Source organism: Stegastes partitus, unplaced genomic scaffold (genome assembly GCF_000690725.1).
Source record: "Stegastes partitus isolate 25-593 unplaced genomic scaffold, Stegastes_partitus-1.0.2 Scaffold72, whole genome shotgun sequence".
NCBI classification, from domain to species: Eukaryota; Metazoa; Chordata; class Actinopteri; family Pomacentridae; genus Stegastes; species Stegastes partitus.
In genome coordinates this window covers 458,436-474,039 of record NW_007577803.1, presented here as the reverse complement: position 1 = coordinate 474,039, position 15,604 = coordinate 458,436, and the positions used below count along the sequence as shown (strand labels likewise).

The following is a 15,604-nucleotide window of genomic DNA, read 5'->3' as shown; positions in this document are numbered from 1 at the left end:
CTGATTTTATTTATAAAGTTCTGGCTCGAAAATGTACAGTATTGAGTTTGGCCATCGGTGGCTGTGTCACCATCTTTATTCTCAGACTGGGTGTTAGTTTATGATCAAATTCTAAACGGTTCTTCTACATTTTTAGTTCATTTTCAATACAACAGATTACATAACAGTTTGTCTTTTTGCACAGGAATGCCAAAAAGAGTCTAAAAGCAAACTAATTTCCAGAAGAACCTCATCCACAGAACAGAAATCAACCACATTCCTCAAGAGCTGTGAAAATTTCCAACTTAAGTTCTTTTTTTAAGCAACTTTAAGTCTTTTTATTTTATGATATAATGTAATTTGATGCCACCTCAAACACACAAACGTATTTCTTTCACTAGAAGCGTTTATGATGATCACATTTGTCTCAGCTGATTGAAATTTAAAAAAAAATAAAAAACAAAAGATGAGATTTCCAGGATGGACATCGAGACTGCAGGACTGAGGCTCTCCGGGATCTCAGCTTGAGAGCGAGCAGTCCGCGTATCGTTTACTGTATCTGAAGTGCGCTGGAGCGGCGGTGTGGCCAAGACGTGCGTGCGTCGGTGTTAAAAAGCCGTCTCTGTACAGCCGCGTCGGTGTTGGAGAGCGCATCAGTCACTCAGCGTGGTGTAGGTGGACGACAGCGAACGGATGAAAAAAACAAATCTATATTGGGAGAACCCCAGCTGTCAGCGGCAGAAACCTGAACAGGTGGCTCCTTCGGTGTCTTAGCAGAACGTGTCAAGGCGCAGAGACCCTCAACAGCTTGTCTCCTTCGCTAATCTCCTCTCTGACGACAGCGCATTTACCCGCTGCGCGTAAAACCAGGAGTACCGGCAGGTTTGGGTTTTGTGGGGGGGAACAGTCTGATCAGTCATCGGGATTTTACTCGCCAGTGTTGATTCAGTGCTCATCACGAAGTTGGACTCGCAGAAAGTGCTTTGTTTTTATTTTACATTCTGGATTTGAAGAGTTGGATATCATGACTCTTTCCTGGATTTTATAATTTCTCCTGTGTGTTTTGGATTGTCAAGGCAGACACTGAAAGACCAGCATGTTGCCAGAAATAAATAACAAGGTGAGGCACTGTTTGCTGGTAAAACAGCAATTCCATGCAGTTCATTGTGCTGTGATTGGTGCTGTTGGAGTCAGTTTGTTGGAAAATTGCAAAACAGAAGGAGGATTTTCTTGTGATTGCTCATTTACTGTGATTATCTAATCTAATAAAATGGTTATGTTGTCATTATGTGCTTTATATGTTACGCTTCACCTCCCATCGTTTCACCTAAACGCTCCTGTTTTCTGTCAGATTGTGCATTTTTCCATGTTTGCTTTGAATTCGTCGGTGCAATAAGAGACACTTTTGCCCGGATACAGGGCTAACGTCCAGGCTGGTTCCATTTTTGGAAAAACCCCTTTCACAGGTATCCTTGAATGAAACTACAATGAAACCAAAGCAAAAATCTACAATTTTCTACAGTCGGTGCCAAGAGTATCAAGTCTTTCTCGCTTTGATATGATTTCCATTTTCCTTCAACAAGTTATCCCACTTGAATTCTTATTCTGCAGTCCGCCCCCTTTCTGCTGACCAGAGGCCAAGTTATGATGAAAAATCTGATCCATTTCTATTTCAGTCGTTGTTTAGCCTATACTTATTTCAGCGTTTGTTGTGCTGACAGATTCTGTAAGTCTATATGCGTTCTGGTGTATTTTTCACACCTTACATGGAAACTGATATAAATTTAACCCCTCGCCGTTTTTGGATCTTAAAAGATTTTTAGCTTTTTGCTGCTCTTACTTACTAAAAAATGAGAGAACAGAGGCTTTTTTTTGCTTTGACAAACTACCTCCAACACTCTGTTTTATCACAGGGATGGATCATTAATCGCAGCTACTTTACAGGAATCATTTTTCCCTGCGGTCAGATTGGAGGCCAACCGGGAGCAGCCTGTGATGTGCAGTGAAAATGACAGGATAGAGCGATAATACGTTGAAAAATGACTGTGCGTGCCTGACAGATGATAGTGTAAGTGAGCAGTGTTTTACAGTTTGTTGATGTTACTCCTGGTTTTATTGCTTTGCTTTGACCCTCTGACCAACTGACCCTGCGGGGGACCTTAATGAGCCAAAGCTGCTCTCGTATAATGGCTGGGATGATCCGACCTCCAGCAAAGACCCCTGACACATGGAGAGAGTCGGCCTGGGTGGTGAATTTTGTTTTCTTGACCTTAATTCTATTTGTTTACTCAGGTTCCTTCATTTTGACCAGTTGGTAAAGAGAACCAAGGCCCCTTTTTGCTTATTTTCCACGTGCATTGGCTGCTGTGGACCCAGAAAAGACAATTTTCAGCATCATGCGCTGAAATTTTATCCAAATCTGCATTTAAAGTATTACTTTTCATCCACTGTGTCGTGCAAACTTGCATTTGAGAATAAAGAGAGTCTAATCTTTTTTTGTTTTAACAGAAGTGTAAAATGCTCATTCACTAACTTATTATTACCCTAACAGCTGGCTCTGATCTCCACAACATGACTCGAACTGTAATCAGAACTTGGTGTACGTCGTTTCGATGCTGATATGCATCTGTGACGGTGGAATAAAAGGTCAGGAGTCACTATTTTTCTTTGGCATTTGGGCACATGTTCTGATGTCACTGGGTTTCCACTGGCTCAGTGCTCATTAGCCAGGCTTACAGCAGGCCTTTACAGGTGTTGTTATTAGAAGCCAACCTGCCACATTGACCTACATGGCACCTGCTGTCACTCACAAACGCTCCTGAGATTAAAACATCACGGCATTGCTGAACCACCCTTGTTAGGCTGGAAGGATTCTATCAACTTCAGTGCAAAGAGGGAAGCCAGGGATTGTCTGGGTTTAATAAGTGTCAGGAGTTTGAAAGGCAGAGCCTCGGAGTCAGTTCACTGTCTTATCAAACTCTACTGAACCAGACAGATCAGTTCAGCTCCCTCTGTTCTCTGACCTGATGGTGCTTTTGCATCTCAGTCACTGGTAAAGCTCAGGATTATGATTGGAAAATTGTTTCCTACGCCGCGCCGGAGGACAACAAACCACTCAGCCGGTCTCACCTCCCTCCCTCCGTCGCCGCCAGGCTGTTAGAGTGAGTTTAGCACATATCCCCCATATGAGGCTAAGCTTTATTTCACCCATATGGTGTCGCCCATCGCAGCTGCACGCTCACCCACTGATTAATAAGGCACGTGTGAGCTGGCTCGGTGCCGCAGGGAGGCGTGCACAATCATCCCAAATGGCGTTTTGTACCTTATTTTCTTTTAACATCCGGAAATCTGTTGTTGTTGTTTTATTCTCAGCATTTATTGCTTCCCTTTGTCACATTTACTCGTATGGATCTCCAGGCCCGGAGGCACGTGTACGCCCACTGCCAGGCACATGGACATGCACATGGGCTCACACCTGCGCAACCTAGCAGGTACACAGAGGGTAGTAGAAAGTGAGAGGATGGTTGTTGCTGGGTTTTCTTTGCAGAACCAATCTATTTTTGGATCACTGTGCATTATTTTTGCTCGTCTGGTTTCCACCCCGCTCAGCTTCGCCCAGCGGCTGTGTGTTTCTGAGGAGACTCTCCAGCCAGCGTGAACACAGGAGGCAGCTTCGCTACTGTTTCACCGCTTTAGTGTGTTTTGGTATAAAGGGATTCCTAAATCTGTGTTAGAGGTGCTGTTGTCATGCATCAAGCGACATAAAAGTGACAGCAGACGACAAACATGGCTTCCCTTCGTGTCTATTTTTAAAGGCGGCTATTTCGTCTTTCTCGGTTTGTATTGTATTTTATGAATCACTCTCCTTCCTCCCACAGACGTCACGACCGGAGGCCTTCCCTCACCCTCACAGGCTCCCAGCAGAAGGCAACCGTATTGGAACAAATCGACCCTGCTCACAGGTCAGTGCTTCCCCTCTGCACGGTGCCGTAACAGCTGACCCAGAACCGGAGCACGCTGTAGAAACAATGCCTGATTATTGTCTTTAAATAACGTGCGCTTGAATCATCAACACCTAAAAATGTGCCTCTTTTCTCTTTTTCTTTTCATGCACATGTAAACCCGGCTTAGACAAGCATCACTGAGCATCATGAGGCTTTTATAGCTCCTCAGTAAAGAAGCGTCTAAATAAAACATGTTTTTTTTTTTCAGTGCAGGACATTTATATTGACATTAATTTATCTGAGAATCTCATGCATGTCACTGCACATCTGTGTGAGGTTATGTCATGTAACGCATCGCAGATTTCTAGTAACACAAGAGCATCTTATTTAAACAGCATGCCTCCCGGTTATGTACAGGCGTGTAGCTGTGTTTACTTCCTTTGCCTGTTGTGGCAGGTGCTTGTGACTATATTTAGCCCTATCTCTATGCGTCATAACCAAGTTGGCAGATCCTGCAGCAGCTCTTAGTATATCAGAAATATCAGAACTATCTACTGTATACATGGAAACGCTTTATGTAATGGAAGGCTATTAATAATTAATATGAAGGAGTTAATTATGTTAATACATTGCTACAGGCCACGCTGGGTGTAGGAGATCTGTTTTATGTGGAACTGCAGCTCAAAAAATAAGAAAACATGTTTTGAATAGACTCTACAATGCCTCTCTTGTCACTGACACATTTCTGTGGGATATGTTATTTTCTCCAGAGGATTTGGCAAAAGGACAGAGGTCTAATTTTGCCCATCAGTGCCAGGGCTGAGCCCTGCAAGGCAGTGACACGTGTAATCGTGCTCTCAGAGCAATCAGGGTGGCAGTCAGAGAAAAGCAGGTTGCTGCACTTCATCTCCCCCACAAAGCCAACACTGACAGACCCTGTCAAGACGCAGCCTCATGGGGATTTGTCCCCATTTTACTCTCACCCTGATCAGTAATTCCAGCCGCTACCTGCTGGGGGTCCCGGTCACCTGAGCCTGCACAGACCAAAGGCATGTAGGGAGGCAGCTAGCTGAGAACACAAACCCAGACTGACGAGGTGCAGCCTGATACAAACACACACTCATGAAAAAGTGAAAGAGGCTGTAACAAGCTTGTACCCATAATGTTAATAGAACAATGCATTTAGATTTTACACCCGCTCCATTGGGTGTTTCTGTGTTTGCTCTTCTGTTACACTGAAATACATCTTCGAAGTCCCCTAGCTGTTAAAAGTTGGTGAGTTTCTTTGTTGATTGGCCCAAATATTCTCCCTGTTTCTGTGCATCGTGTGATAATTTTTGCCTCCAGTTATGACTCACACTGTTTAATAAACAGAACTGGAAGATGTTGTCTTTCGTCTCTGTGTTTTGTTACCGACGGCAGTGCAATTAAAGTGTTCCCTCTGAATTACAGAAGTTCAGCACTGGTGTGGGGACTCTGCCTCAGCTTGAGCCACCGGTGGTCCAGGTGGTGGTCAGCAATGCCAAAAACCAGCACCAGCAGTCAGACAACATCCTGCCCCAAATCGCCAACAAAGGGGGTCAAAACAACTACCAGACACACCCGGTGAGGCTTCCAGTCACTCATTCATGCTCGTAATAAACTACCTTGTATGATTAAAAGATGAGAAAACCTCACGAGGTCCAGTCTGTAATTACATCAGCTTGTCTTGGCTCATCATAGAAAGTGATTCTGTGTCATTCAGCAGGACGAGAGGCCGAAGCCCGCTCAGCAGTTCGCCATGCGCTTTGGTGCAGCGATGGATAAAGTGTCCGTCTCCCGCAACAGCAAGATCTTCAGCAACAAGCTGGAGAAAGAGAGAGAATATGAAGGACAGAGGCTACCCATGTCTCCAATAGGTACGTGATTATGGACCAGAGTGCGGTGCAGCTGATTCAGAGAGGCACAGGGATGTAATTTCACATTTAGAATCTGCTGTGGGTGTTCTTACACAACAACGTAACGAAGTGATATTTTTGATTCTCCATGATGGAATGTAAATAGCATGCTGGCTTTGATGGTTCACAATCCTCTGCACTCGAGGTGTTACCAGCATGATGGTGACTCATCTCGTCCTCCTCCATCTTACTTCCTGCTACAGATGCACTGAAGAACTTCCAAGACCGCCTGACGGAGTTCGAGCAGGAGGAAATCATGGACTATGCAGAGATCTGGTTCCTGGGTCTGGGTTCCCAGAAAATCGAGGGTTCCCAGGGAGCACCGCAGAACTCTGGATATGATGACGAGCACGGGAGCTACATCAGGGTGAGGTTTTAGAGGAAGTACTAAAGGTTTATATCAGTAGTTTACGGGTTGTACCTCATCAGGCCTCAGCTGGACAGGACACATTATAAAGGATTATTTTAAACTGTCTGGTAACTGCAGGTGCTAGAATTGTATAAAATCAGCTTCCAAAATGTTTGAGATGAGTCCCGTTTCTCATCAGATTTATGCAGTTGTTGTATCTTTAAACAGTTGTCAGGATGAACTGCTTGTAGTGTTCAAAGGCTTTGGTATTGAAGCTAAAGCCTCGCAGCAGAAGCATTAAACAAACACAATAGAAACACATTTTATTGCATTTCTACTGAAAACATTCGTCATTTTGAATTCCACTCCTGAGTCACACATGTTAACGGTTTCCAGAAGCACTTGAACGCACTAAAGAGTTCCTGATCAAAACAAAACAACAAAAACACACAAAGACACAAAAACACTACATCTGAATCTCTAACAAATGTGAGGAAAGACCACACTGTTTAAAATAAATAGATGATAATATTATAACAATAATAATTATATTATTATTATAATAATAAATCTATAATTACATTTGTGTATTTTTTATTTTATTTTACAAATTTTTCTTTATTTCTGAAATACACAAAAATATTTTTTAACCTTACAAAAATAAAATTTGCATATCTATTGTAAAATAAAACTGAAATTGAAGTAAAGACGCTGTTAAAATACAGCCTTAAATTTCCCCAAATTTTGTTTATGTTTAATAGATGGAATTGTATTCAAGTTTATATTGTAAATATGTTTCTAAGATTAGATGCAGTTAGTGACAATTAACAATTAATTCATGAGCGATAAACATTAAAAAGACAACAAATTAGTGTAAATTTAGAGACTGTATGTGAATTATGGAAAATTACTGTATTTTATTAAATGGTTATTTTCTATTACTTTACAGTATTTTTATGGAAAACCAGCTGCTATAATTTATTATTTTCTTTACAGTCATGGTCAGCAATAATGTCAAGAACACAGATGTTCTTCATTGTCTCATCATTTCAGAACTACTGTGATGTTAAAGACCTCTGATTATCCAGAGTTTTCTATATAAAACACATGCAACAATGCACAGACATGAAATTTAAACGTAGTCAAATCATAAATAGATGAAGTGGACATGTATACACATATGTTCAAGCTGCTGAATCTGAACCGTACCTGACCAGACGCCTTCATGTGACCTTAATCCAGCAGCTGCAGGCCGTGAACTCGCTGTTCGTTCTGACTGACTTCATTGTTTGATGCACGATAAACTGCTCTGACCCTGCAGCGGCAGGATTAACTGTCTTGTATGAATCAGACAACTCAAAGGCAGTTGTGTGTCAAAGGACAATGAGAGAGCTGTTCAAGGCTGAGTGACTGACCATTGTTTGGACTCTCATATGTCTATTGAGGCTCGTCTCACCGAAACAGCTTTGACTGACAGTTGCTGCAAAGCCACAGGACAGTTAATACTGTAGAAGAGGATTCTGTGTGTGTCCTAAGAGTGTATAGTGTGTTAATAAATTATGTTAATTGCATTGTTTTGATTTATTCATACAACTCAGAGCTGCTGGCACATATTACATAATCGCTCAGATGTTCACGGTGCTTCTCCTCGGCTGCTTCCAGGTGCTGCACGACCACATTGCCTACAGGTTTGAAGTCCTTGAAGTGATTGGGAAAGGCTCCTTCGGGCAGGTCTTGAAATGTCTGGACCACAAGAACAACGAACTCGTAGCAATCAAGATGATCCGCAATAAGAAAAGGTACGAGCACAACCAAAGCAATTATTTCATTTTTCTGAAAAGATCCTCAACGAGCACATTCTGTGTTGGTTTCACTTCATGCGTTTAACATACTCTGTGCTTCACTAGATCCTCTGTAGAACAAATTATTTGTCACATTCAAGGAGGTAACTTTTGGCATTCATTGGAGATCTGATACCCGCTTGTGAGTTTTCCCCCACATGCCCGCGCCGTGATCATTTTACGTTTTAAGAGTCCGCCAAATCGTTAAGACCTGATTTAGCATGATAGAAGTCGGCACCTCGTGGTGTTGTCTTACCCGTGCTTCCTCGCAGAGCATCACAGCGGTTGCAAAGTCCTGTAGGTTAGATCTGGGAGCCATCAGGTCTTACCACGACTTCAATAATGCAGAAAACAAACTGGGTGCAAACTGCCAAAGCACGGCCTCAGAAGAACTCTCCGCTGTGTCAGATGGCTATCTTAGATCTGATTTCTCCTCAGGGGAGGGTTGAGTATGGTTGAGAAATAATCAACAACGTTAGCGGGTTTTGTGCCGGACAGACATCTCAGTCTGAGAACATCTGAGGCAGAACTGTCACATGTTCTGGTATTACCTCCATTTTTGTGTCTCAAAACTAAAATAAGAAGTTTCCGGCTCTAACGCGTGCCCCTCTGTCTGCAGGTTTCATCACCAGGCTCTGGTCGAGCTGAAGATCCTGGACGTCATCAAGAGGAAAGACAAAGACAACCTCCACAACGTCATCCACATGAAGGAGTACTTCTACTTCCGGAACCACCTGTGCATCTCCTTTGAGCTTCTGGGGTCAGTACGTCCTCTCACACTCAGAATCAGGCCTGCCGACTCCTACAGGAGAATATAAAGACGTCGCTGAATAATTGATCTTTTAATCAGAGGTATTCAAGGTGAACCCCCCCGTCGCAGGTACAACGGCGGGGTGTGAACACTGCGCCGCTTATCAAGAGCACTTCTCATCTGTCTCTGCTCATTACTTTACTTCGATGTAGCTGCAGTCATTCAGGAGTTAAGTGATTACCTGTGTACCTTAAGCCATCTGTGTTTTTCAAGGATGGCCACCGATATCTATTTGAGGGGGGATAGTTTTGTGTATCACTCTGGCTGAATGACCTTTAGAGGACGTCTTGGACTGCCGCCTTGTCTAACATTACCGTCACCGAATCCTTTAGTTAAGGCCTCGATTAGAGCCCTATCTTTTACCCCCTTCTTGCTTCATGGTGTGAAGGATCCAGTTGCACAGTCTAAAGAAGTTTGTGTTTATCACGAGGAGCAATAAGTGACAGGAGGAGGATGCGCTCTATATATCTGTCAGCCTCTAAATGTGAGCACAATCGCAGATTATTTCCACGTATGTGCGGGTGTTTTACGATGGGTGTTGAGTGACGGTAAACTTAGCGGGATTCTTTTTTCGGCGCGTTTATTTGAGGAACAGGAAGAAACTTGTTCATGTGGTGCATCTTTTTACACGTCGAGCTCGGTCGTCCGGGTTTTTTCCTCGTCGTGCATGAACAAAGTGTATTCACACGAGGAAGAAAACTAATCAAACATCTCTTTTTTTTTTTTTTTTTTTTTGCCTTTCACCAGGGTGAACTTGTACGAGCTCATCAAAAAAAACAACTTCCAGGGCTTCAGCATCGCTCTCATCCGTCGGTTCGCTCATGCACTTCTCAGGTGCCTGCAGATGCTTCACAGGGAGAAGATAATCCACTGCGACCTCAAACCGGTACTCGCTTCATCTTTAACACCTGAAGCTACCAGATACATTGATTGAAGTGTAGACAGGTTGACAAAACTGCTCGACCACACCTTTGCACTGAATCACTGCCCCGCTGTATTGCTCAGACATATAATGTGAATTGTGCGCCATCTTGTGGAGCATGGCAGTATTGCAGCGGTACTGTACAAAAGCAGCAGCTTGAACGTGTTCACTTCTGCACAGGAGAACATCCTGCTGTCTCAGAGAGGGCCGGGGAACATCAAGGTGGTCGACTTTGGGTCGAGCTGCTACGAACAACAAAGAGGTAGGAGAATGTGTAGCTCTCAACCATGTCAGGATATTTACAGAAATACAGCGTGAGCTAAAATATCACCGTCTTTCTTCTTCTGCTAGTTTACACCTACATCCAGAGTCGCTTCTACCGCTCTCCAGAGGTCATCCTGGGTCACCCCTACAGCATGGCCATCGACATGTGGAGCCTGGGCTGCATCCTGGCCGAGCTCTACACCGGCTATCCTCTGTTCCCTGGAGAGAGCGAGGTGGAGCAGATAGCCTGCATAATGGAGGTACGGCACGGAAATAATTTCGCGCTCGTATTCATTCAGTCGAGTTGCTTCGTTTGAAGACGTCTTGATGTTTTGACTCGCAGGTTCTTGGAATGCCTCCGAATGATTTCGTTCAGTCGGCATCGAGGAAGAGGCTGTTCTTTGGTGAGAATTTGAGATCTTGTGTGTGTGTGGACTGCACGGCGTGGTATCTACTGTATATGTTAGTAGAATATGAATGAATAACTGGTCTGTGCTGCGTTTTTTGTGCGCAGACTCAAAAGGCAACCCGAGGAACATCACCAACAGCAAGGGGAAGAAGCGTCGACCCAACTCCAAGGAGCTGTCGGTGGCACTGAAAACTAACGACGCTTTGTTCTTAGACTTCATCAAATGCTGCCTCACGTACGTGTCATTTACAAACCTTCTTCAGTGTTTACAAGACTGCACAATGATTATCTGCTGTCTTGCATTCTCAGTTGACTTTTTTTTTTTAATATTTAAAAAATGTTTTGGATCATGACTATCAGCCTCCACTTGCAGACTTAAATTAGTTTTCTGTGCTTTTCAGTTGGGATCCGACTAAGCGTATGACTCCAGATGAGGGGCTGCAGCACGAGTGGATCCTGGAAGGAAATTTCAACAAAGTCAGACCCAGAACGAAGCCCACGGTGAAGAAAACCTCCGACAGTTCGACCAGCACAGACAGACAAGCTAACGGCAAGCCTGGTAAGCACACAACCAGCATGCATAGTGTTTGGAAGTAAAAACGAAGCATGCAACAACTAAAACACACCAAATACTTGTATCTGTAAAACCTGTACGGTCCAGGTGCCACTCACTTGAAGTCTCCGTGTCACTTTATCTACTATTAGGGGACCTATTAGCTCGGGCAACAACTGCACACACACTGATAGAGTCCTTTTGTGTTCACCGCAAGCTGACATTTAATCTGCTTTGTCTCCGTGGCACAGGGGAGAAGGTCGGCTCGGAGAGGGACGGTTCGGCAGCAGGAACAAAGATGGAGCCTGCCGAGCGGCTTCGGCCCATCGGGGCTTCGGCGGAGGAGGAGGTGTGCGAAAGCGAGGGCAAGCTGTCCGTAGACGCCAAGCAGCTGGAAGGCAACGGAGAGAGGCCCGTTCACATCATCATAAAGCCTCAGGAGGAAGTGGGCAGGGAGAGGAAAGACAGCCAGGAAGCGTCCCCGTGTTTGCCTCCTATCATGTAACCGTCATGTGGACAAGCAGGGAGCTGCTCGGGTCCCACACCATGTATGTGGGAGACACACTGATCACCAGTGAGGTGGGGCATCTTCTATTTGTTGTTCTAGGTATACAGTCATAGCATATTATTTTTGTTCTGTGAATCTTTGAGTTTTTACCACAGTGAAGTCAACCAGTTGTATTTTGTAATGAAGTTAAGATGCAGTTTTCGGCCTCAGTGTGTCCCGGCTGAGACACCAAACTGTCGGGTTTAGATTCACAGCACAGCGTTTAGTTTCTGCCGTCACTGTCTTCTGTATTATCTGCTGAATCCGATCTTTGCTGTGCATTGAAAGTCTCCAACAAACAAATCAGACTCCTCACAGGTTCCATAGCAAACAAAAGCAACGTAGCCGGTTTCAGAAAGTGCATGGGTAGAAAAAAAACATGTCATCGCTTTTTATTCTTTAGACATTTTAGCCTCATTTTACTTTGATAACGGTAAAAGAGATGAAGCATCGTGTGCAATAAAGGCTGAGCCAAATGTTGTTGTTTTTTTTCTTTTTTTTTAAATTACGATAAATTGTCCTGTACTTTTTAATTGTAGAATGAAGGTGATGCTGATTATTAATTATTTCACTTATTTATTGTGGAATATCTTTGATCCTGTGTTTCATATTTATTTAACAGTTTAACTCAACAACCAAAAAAAAATAAAAAATGATGTATTTGTAATAGAATTTATTGTATATATATTTCTGCTGTAATTTCTTATACACGTGTACCACAGAACATATTTTAAGAAAACTATTTCAGATATGTGTTGAGGACTTAGACAAGGTTTTACTTGTTGTGCTGTTACTGTACGAGAATATTTTGTATGTCTGTGTTATTCCTAATATTTTTTATATTAGAATCAAAAAGACAATCCTATTATTGATAGTTTGTGCCTTGCAGTATTAGAAATATTGCACTTTATTATTGTGTGTGTAGACCTGGGTTGGAAAGCGTCACATTCTTCACACTACCTTTGCCAGGATCCCTTTTTATTTAGCAAAATGACGTCCCACATCTAACGTTGCAGAACATCATGAAACCATTAATGCGCTTTTTATAACTGATTTGTTTTTTTTTAGTCGCCAACGGAGCTCCAAGTTAAACTCAAGATAGGCCTCACTATGTATTAGCTAAGCAACCGGAGATCCCATGAGAATGGATTGTAGCTGAAATATGAAGAAAAGTCATTTTTATGTCTTTTATGATGAAATTAAAAGTTGTTTCAAAGACCGTGTGCGTTCATGTTTCATGATTTTAATCCTCCATGACAAGAAAAGGCCTCAGCACCTTGTCGTAAGCTATGGATATTTGAAATGGTATCTGGGAAAGTTTAGATTGTTTTTGCACATGGAAATATTTAATTTTATTTTTTTCAATATATGCTTAATAGCACAGGAACTATTAAAGATAAAAGCCTGAAACTTCCACTGCCACTTCTCATGATGCTACAGATTCAGAATCTGCAATACTGGACAAGTAGACCAAACTCAAAGTAAAAAGAGATTACTACATGTTAAGTCTACTACCCATGTTGATGGCAGGTGTGAGAGCGCACTGAATAAAAATGAACAAAACAGCAAAGCATCTTTTAAAATCCAGACATGTATTCTCTGTCTCTCTACACTGTCCTGTCAAATAAAGGCGGATAAAATAATCTTTCAAATAAAAAAAAAAAATCCATACATATATTTAAAATTCACAAAAACTGAAACTCCATCCATCTCTGATCATTCATAAAACCTCTAAAAACCCACTCTTCCCACATGCTGCAGCTCGAACACGCCAGCTCACCTGCTCAAATGCTGTAATGCTACACAAAGACAGGTGCTACTATTGGAGAGATTCAGCCACAGAAACGGATTCTGAGGAAGAACAGTGACACTTAAACCCCCAAAGTAAGTCTACAAGCTGACAAGACTGGTTCCTTTGGTTTATGTTTATTACCTAGCAAACCCCCAGAAGCCAGTGGTGTGTCTTCTATTCTTTTATCACATAAAAAAAGAAAGAAAGAAAAATAAACGGAATTTGGGCATGTTAAAAAGTAGTAGTAATAATAATAATAATAATACTATATAATAATAACAAGATTTTTTTAATTGAAGAATTTTTAAAATTATTTTAAAAATTCTTTTCACCAGAGGTAGTTTAATAAAAAGGTCTGACTCACTTGATTTATTTAATTGCTTACTAAGTTTTTGGCACCACGTCAAAGCATCGTTTGCATCAAAGCCTTAAAAAAAAATGCAGCAATAAAACAATTGTCTTCCATGTATGTATGTTGCTTTGTTTTCTGGAATGTCACTACTTGTTGCTAAACTTAGTGGTGCGTTTTTCACGCGTGCATTCAAAGCCCGTGGGTTTATTTTTGTCTTTGCGCTACATGACGCGGCTGCTGCTTGGGTGAATTTTGGCCCACTCGGGTTGCCGTAGACGGAAAGATGGCGACCGTGGCGCTGGTTAGCCGTCCTGCGAGTGTCCTTCCAAAGGTTTCAAGTGAGTAACGTTATGACAGCAGCCAGGGCATATGCAGATATGTATTTTACAGGCTGATATAGCATCTATTCATACGAACACCATCCCGGCATCGGTTTTGTATTTCGGCCGCACACTCGGCTGGAGTGACCTTGCTAACAGGCTCGGCTAACCACCCGCTAGCAAGGGCTTTAGCCTGCTACTAGCTTACATCTGATGTCTGTTTATTTTAATCAGCTACGTGGTGATCTAAATATCTGCATCCCTGCGTTGATTAATAAGTGAAGTGATAAAGTTTTTCAAGGGTTGCTGTTATTTTCTTTTGTGGAGTCCTCAAGTTAAATGACTCAAAGCACCCGATGCTATTATAGACATTACTGCAGAAATATACCAGTTTAGTTGTTATTGCTGTACATTAGTAGGCCTTCTAAATGACAATGCTAGTAATAGCATACTGCGTGGTGCCACTGAACTAACACTAACACAGTTATGAGTAAAAATATTCTCATGAAAGCACACAAGTTTGATCAGTACGTCTCATTTTTCCTGCAGCTAGCCTGTAGTGTGCAGGTACACGATGGAGCACAATGTAGGTCAAACAAGTAATACATTAAAAAAACATTAGCATTGAACATGTACACATTTAGAAAGCTGTTGAGTCAGTTTCACGGTTATTTTGGGGGCTGTCGTTTGGGATTCAGGGCAAATCTTTCTGAAACACTTCAAATAATACCAGATCACTGCAGTCATAAGGGTTGCACTACACGGTCAGAAACTGGCTTTGCAATATTTCTCTTTTCTGCAGTTTGTATTACAATGTGAAAAGAAAAAAACCCAGCTTATTACATTTATCAAGCGTAAGCTGCAAGGTGTGTGTGGACGAAGCACTGCAGCCTTGTTCACCGTATTATCTGTCACACAGATATGAAGTCTCTCATCTGAGCCAAAGCAGCCGCTGCTTCCTCTCGTCTCCATTGCCGTGTTTCTTCATAAAGTGGACAGTCAGGTTTAAATGGTTCAAGATTAACTTTATTTTCCCGGCCGTGGGAAAATTTGTCTATTTCAGCCCCACTGCAGCCGACACAGACAGGGAAAATACAGTTAGCAGATAGAATGAATAAATACATGCATACATCAAGGAAAAGCAGCTCTGAGGTGAAGTTCAGAGTGTCAGGAAGCCTTAAATCGCCCCGTTGATGCTGGAATGATATATCAGTTCAATATATCGTGCTCTGAATGAGGTTATTAGCTGCACCTTGTAATTGCTGCTCGTGTTCCTCTCAACAGGTAGCTGCTCCCCTGCGGTGCTATCAGCTGCCTCTGTCACCGCAGTCCAGCAGAGGAAGCTGCACCATGCTATCATCCCCAAAGGGAAAGGAGGACGCTCCTCATTCAGTGGATTTTCTGCCACTGTGTTTGGTGCCACCGGCTTCCTGGGACGATATGTGGTCAACAGGCTCGGTGAGTTAAAAGCTGTGTTTATTCAGCAAACTTTAGTATTTTCTGAATGAGCTCGTACTTTTTAGGGATGTACAGTCGTGACTCGATAATCCGACACTAAATGTAAAACCTTCTTTCATGTCGGAT

At 42.6% G+C, this 15,604-nt stretch overlaps 2 protein-coding genes across 3 annotated transcripts in view; both read left to right on the top strand.

Moving 5' to 3' along the window:
• Positions 1 to 623: 623 nt before the first annotated feature.
• dyrk4 (dual-specificity tyrosine-(Y)-phosphorylation regulated kinase 4) lies at positions 624 to 12,775 on the top strand. 2 transcript variants are annotated; one of them, XM_008276446.1, is made up of 14 exons: positions 624 to 1,099; positions 3,858 to 3,941; positions 5,376 to 5,528; positions 5,671 to 5,821; positions 6,064 to 6,227; positions 7,872 to 8,008; positions 8,670 to 8,810; positions 9,609 to 9,747; positions 9,964 to 10,045; positions 10,135 to 10,307; positions 10,391 to 10,451; positions 10,562 to 10,691; positions 10,858 to 11,015; positions 11,261 to 12,775. In XM_008276446.1, exons 1-14 carry the CDS (start codon positions 1,076 to 1,078, stop codon positions 11,512 to 11,514), a joined length of 1,851 nt encoding a protein of 616 aa, XP_008274668.1. In that variant the 5' UTR covers positions 624 to 1,075; the 3' UTR covers positions 11,515 to 12,775. The 2 variants fall into 2 exon arrangements, with proteins under 2 accessions (XP_008274668.1, XP_008274667.1); XM_008276445.1 differs by having other exon boundaries at positions 5,668 to 5,821.
• A 1,186-nt stretch (positions 12,776 to 13,961) lies between these two features.
• ndufa9a (NADH:ubiquinone oxidoreductase subunit A9a) overlaps positions 13,962 to 15,604 on the top strand; it is a 6,663-nt gene continuing 5,020 nt past the window's right edge. Inside the window, exons 1-2 of the mRNA XM_008276444.1 lie at positions 13,962 to 14,038; positions 15,305 to 15,478. Coding sequence (XP_008274666.1) covers positions 13,984 to 14,038; positions 15,305 to 15,478 — 229 coding nt within the window. The 5' untranslated portion in view covers positions 13,962 to 13,983. The remainder of the gene's footprint in view (positions 14,039 to 15,304; positions 15,479 to 15,604) is intronic.

Bases quoted from the DNA above. Each gene is read 5' to 3' on its own strand.
- dyrk4 (XM_008276445.1), top strand. From the start codon at position 1,076: ATGTTGCCAGAAATAAATAACAAG. The intron at 5,822-6,063 runs GTACGTGATTAT...TTCCTGCTACAG, and splicing joins GCTACCCATGTCTCCAATAG to ATGCACTGAAGAACTTCCAA. The intron at 9,748-9,963 runs GTACTCGCTTCA...ACTTCTGCACAG, and splicing joins TCCACTGCGACCTCAAACCG to GAGAACATCCTGCTGTCTCA.